At 52.2% G+C, this 4468-nt stretch overlaps 1 protein-coding gene across 1 annotated transcript in view; it reads left to right on the top strand.

The window, feature by feature from the left end:
• Positions 1 to 1192: 1192 nt before the first annotated feature.
• Positions 1193 to 4468, top strand: part of Set (SET nuclear proto-oncogene) — a 9630-nt gene continuing 6354 nt past the window's right edge. Inside the window, exon 1 of the mRNA XM_026778762.1 lies at positions 1193 to 1586. Coding sequence (XP_026634563.1) covers positions 1478 to 1586 — 109 coding nt within the window. The 5' untranslated portion in view covers positions 1193 to 1477. The remainder of the gene's footprint in view (positions 1587 to 4468) is intronic.

Genomic DNA, 4468 nt, shown 5'->3' with positions numbered 1-4468 from the left:
GTTTCTCTGTAGCTTTGGAGCCTGTCCTGGAACTCCCTTGGTAGACCAGGCTGGCCTCGAATTTACAGAGATCGCCTGTCTCTGCCTCCCAAGTGCTGGGATTACAGGCGTGTGCCACCACCGCCAGGCTTTTAGTGTGCTTTTCAATTGGTAGACACAAACTCTACTGCTGAGCGGCACGCTCCTTTGTTTGCTTTTTTATTTACTTTTCTAAATAAAATATTGTTTCTTTTTTATTTACTTTTTGCTTTTTTAGGACAGGGTTTCTCTGTAACAGCCCTGGCTGTCCTGGAACTCACTCTGTAGACCAGACTGGCCTCGAACTCAGAAATCTTCGTGCTTGTGCCTCCTGAGTGTTGGGATTAAAGGCCTGTGCCACAACGGCCCGGCCACATTTGTTATTACCTGGGTATGTGGTACCCAAGGTAGATGCTCTGGAATCCTCCCTGCAGGAGCAAGGTGTAGCTGAGCAGTAGTGTGTGTGCTTGCTGGAGGCCTTGGTTCCATCCCCAGCACCACATACACACACTTTTTTTTTTTCTTTTAGTTTTTTGGGGCAGGGTTTTACACTCTAGTTCAGGCTGGTCTGAAATCTGCGAACCTCCTCAACTTCTGAGTGCCAATATTACAGCCTAAAAGGCTGTGGTAGTGCACGCCTTTAAATCAGCACTCGGGAGGCAAAGGCAGGCGGGTCTCTAGTTTGAGGACAGACTGGTCTAAAAAAATGAGTTCCAGGACAGCCAGGGCTACATAGAGAAACTCTGCCCTGAAAAATCAAAAAACAAAAGTAAAAACAAAAAGACGACAGACTAAGCCAGCGCATTTTACTTCTCTGATTCAAACCCTTTTGGGTAGATGGAATGGGTGCGCCAAATCTTTCCTCCCCTCCCCCTCCGCAATTTTTGTAATTCTCGCCCGGGAATCCCTTTTCTTCCAACACTCATCTGTCCCTCCAAGCGGCGATCTGCAGGCTCGGAAAGAGTCTGGCCAGACGCACGAGTAGGGGGGTTGGGAAGCGTGAAGAATGTTCCAGGCCGAGGTGAGGCAACAGAACGCCTCTAAGTCAGCTGGAGACCAAACTGGGCAGTGAAGGGAAAGGAAGAACTCTCGATGGGGGCCGGGCGCGTAGCGCAGGGGCTCTGGGGGGCGGGCAGGCCCACCGGCCGCGGGCTTCCCAGTGCAATCCGGGGTTCAAAGGCGGCGGGGAGCTGCTCTGGCTGAAGCCGCCCCCTCCTCCAATGCCGGGAAGCCCCCGCCGAGAGCAACTCAAAGAAGTTTCTGCTGATTGGAGGGAGGGCGAGGAGGCTGGAAGAAGGGGCGTGGGGGTGTGTGTCCCACTGTCATGTAAATATCCCCCGCGGGCAGGGCGGCTGCGAGGCCGACTTAAATCTCCCGCACCTGAGCTCGCCTCAGTTCCTGCGAGTTTCTTCCTGCTCTCTGCATCTGGCCTCTGCCTTCTAGCCACTTCCCTCGTGTCATGGCCCCTAAACGGCAATCTGCGCTTCTGCCTCAGTCCAAGAAACCCAAATCGGCTCCGTCCCCGAAACTGGAGGACAAGTCTGCCTCTCCCGGCCTGCCGAAGGGAGGTAAGTTCCTCCATCGCTTCCTTGCTGATCGACTCCGTGATTGGCTTTTCCCTTCCCCGATCCTTCTGGAGATGGGACCCTCACAAACTCTCCCGAAAGGCTCTCAGCTCGGGGCGGCGGGGAATGAGGCCGATGTGAGAGAAGGAGCGGAAAGCGCGGGACTGGGGAACCCGTGCACGGGGGACTTCCTCTGGCCCGCGACACCACGTGGGACCCAGATTGCTCTTCCCAACCCCCAAACTCTCTCATTTGGAGCTTTGCGCGGGTCGATGCACCACCAACCATTCTGAGGCTTCCCCATTCCTCCAACTCCGAGGCTTGGAGGCTCAAGCCCTCTTAGGTTGGTCTCCCTGTTGCTGCAGCCGCCACCCACAACTCTGGCCTGAATAACTGCCACCTCGTGTGGCTCCCAGCTTCCTTCTCCCATCCTGCCCGAGCAAAATTCGTCACGTGACTGGCTCCCAGACTTGTGAGACAGCCTCTCTGTTGCCCTCCAGGTACAAACTAAGACTTCCGGTACCGAGGAACCCTGCCCACTTGGTCCCCACCCACTTCTCCTGGTTCCCCACGTGGTGGTCTTCCTCTAGCTCTTTGACTGCTAACCACGTAAACACTAGGGTGTTGCATTCTCTCATCCCCCTGCCCTGGATAACGACTTGTCCTCTTCCCGGAAACCCGTGTCTCCCCCACCCTGGGGTCGGGGGAGTAGATCGCTCTCCAGCTTCTCCCCCTCAGCCTAAGCTCCTATCAGAAGCTACTGTTGGCCGCGTCCAGTGACACCCCTCATTTTTTCATTCAGATCGTCTTTTTTTTGTGTGTGTTCGTCTTCCTCTGTTGACCGTGAGGGCTGCGTTTCTTAGACGCGACTCTGAGTCGTGGTATGGTGGAGTTTTCCCGCGCGGTTTGGGTCTGGTATAGGGCGGGGAAGCTGAGGGAAAGTGTTTGGCTGAAGTTTCGTGCCACGGGTGGAAGGAACACTAGGCACCGAGTGAAGCGGACATCCCAGTACTTCTGTGGTTCTGTTTCCCTTTGCTGTGGTTCAGTCCCTCGCCTTTCAAATGCAGACAGAGAACTGCCCTATGTCCCAGGAGTGATAAAGACACGGGGGTCTCTGTGTGCAGCCCTCCTGGGCCTGGCACTCAGCCTGCCTCTGCCATGCTGGGATTAAAGGCAGCACCATACCTGGCGTTTTCCCTTTTTTAAAAAAAGGAAATCCCAAGTTGGTCTCAAATTTGTCAGTGAGGGTGACCTTTAACTTTCTGATCCAGAGGCGAGCACCTTAATGCCCAGGTCCTGGTGGATATGGAGCCCCAAACTTGCTGCATGGTCTTCCATTTAGTTTACTGGCAAGGGATGGGAGGGTGCAGCCCCCAGTCCTCTGGAGTGTGCTTAGTGGACACTAGTGGCCTGCCAGCCCTGTACCCAGCGTCAGATCACAACAGCCCTTGAGTGCTTGGTGACTTCCTGATAGCATTCATGCCAGGCCTCTCCCATGTTTATCTCTCATCGTTCTGCGTTGTTTTCCATTTCCTAGTGAACTTGCATTCGTCTTGAAGGCCAGTGCCCGATAAGGCCCCTAGAGCCCCTTCTGTGGATCAGGTACTTCATGGATACCTGCTGTGTGGGGAACGGTACCAACCCGCCGGCTAGGCTTTGTGGTTAAAAACATTGGTTTTTCAGACCAAAGTTCTTCCTACGAGTGACTCGTTAAGTCTGTGTAATGAGGTATATAGTTTGTAGTTAAAAAAGGAACGGTTGGGCACAGCTTTAATCCCAGCACTCGGGAGGCAGAGGAAGGCAGATCTCCGTGAGTTCAAGGTCTACAAGAGCTAGTTCCAGGACAGGCTCCAAAGCTACAGAGTAGTAACCCTGTCTCGAAAAACAAACAAAAGAACGGTTGGAGAGGTGGCTCCGTGCTTAGGAGCACTTTGGCCTGGCTGAAGGACTTGGATTTAGTTTCCCAGCACGCACTTGACAGCTCAGGGAAGAGCAAGCATTCTCTCTGCTCCTGGAGAATCCTACCACTACACTTATATATACACACACAAAACACTCTTGCTTGTAAAGTAAAAAGTTTTCGCTGGGCGATGGTGGCGCACACCTTTAATCCCAGCACTTGGGAGGCAGAGGCAGGCAGATCTCTGTGAGTTCGAGGCCAGCCTGATCTACAAGAGCTAGTTCCAGGGCAGGAACCAAAAGCTACAGAGAAACCCTGTCTCAAAAATAAATAAAGTTTTCAATTTTTTTATTAATACAGAGGGAAAGAAACTGATCCATCGTTCTTAGTAGGGTTGTATTTTGTGTGTGTGCCAAGTACTGCTGTCAGTTGTGTCTCTTAGACCACATTTAAAATTTGATGGTTTGGGGTGGGAAGAACTCAAGGGCAAGACTGTGCTGGTCTACATAGCTAGTTCCATCCCCCCTCAAAGAAAAATGTTGATCCCATTTCTTGTAAACTTCAGTTAGGAGTGAGGCTTTGTGGGTGGGAGCCAGAGGAAAGCTCAGCAGGCACCAGGCCTGGGGTTCCAGTCCCATTACCTTGAGTTTGAGTAAAATGTACTTTGTATCTTGTTCTATATATGTGTTCAGTTTGAGGCTGGGACGTGGTTGGGTGATAGGAGCTGGTCTCGTAGGCACCAGGGCCTAGGTTAACTCCCAGCACTTAATATCTATAAAACCTACTTTATATTGAGTGAGGGTTGCATGAAGATATAGCTAACTAATCCCAGCCGTGACCCATAAAAATGCCCTAGTGAGGTGGCCTTCAACATTTTTTCCTTTTGAGACACTGTTGCACACTATCCCAGGCTGACATTAAGTCCTTCAGTTTCCTAAGTCTCCCTACTTGCCTGGTTTTGTTTGTGGAATCCCCCCCCCCCCCC

This window comes from Microtus ochrogaster, chromosome 4 (genome assembly GCF_000317375.1).
Source record: "Microtus ochrogaster isolate Prairie Vole_2 chromosome 4, MicOch1.0, whole genome shotgun sequence".
Lineage (NCBI taxonomy): Eukaryota > Metazoa > Chordata > Mammalia > Rodentia > Cricetidae > Microtus > Microtus ochrogaster.
This window is presented reverse-complemented; position numbering and strand designations above follow the sequence as displayed.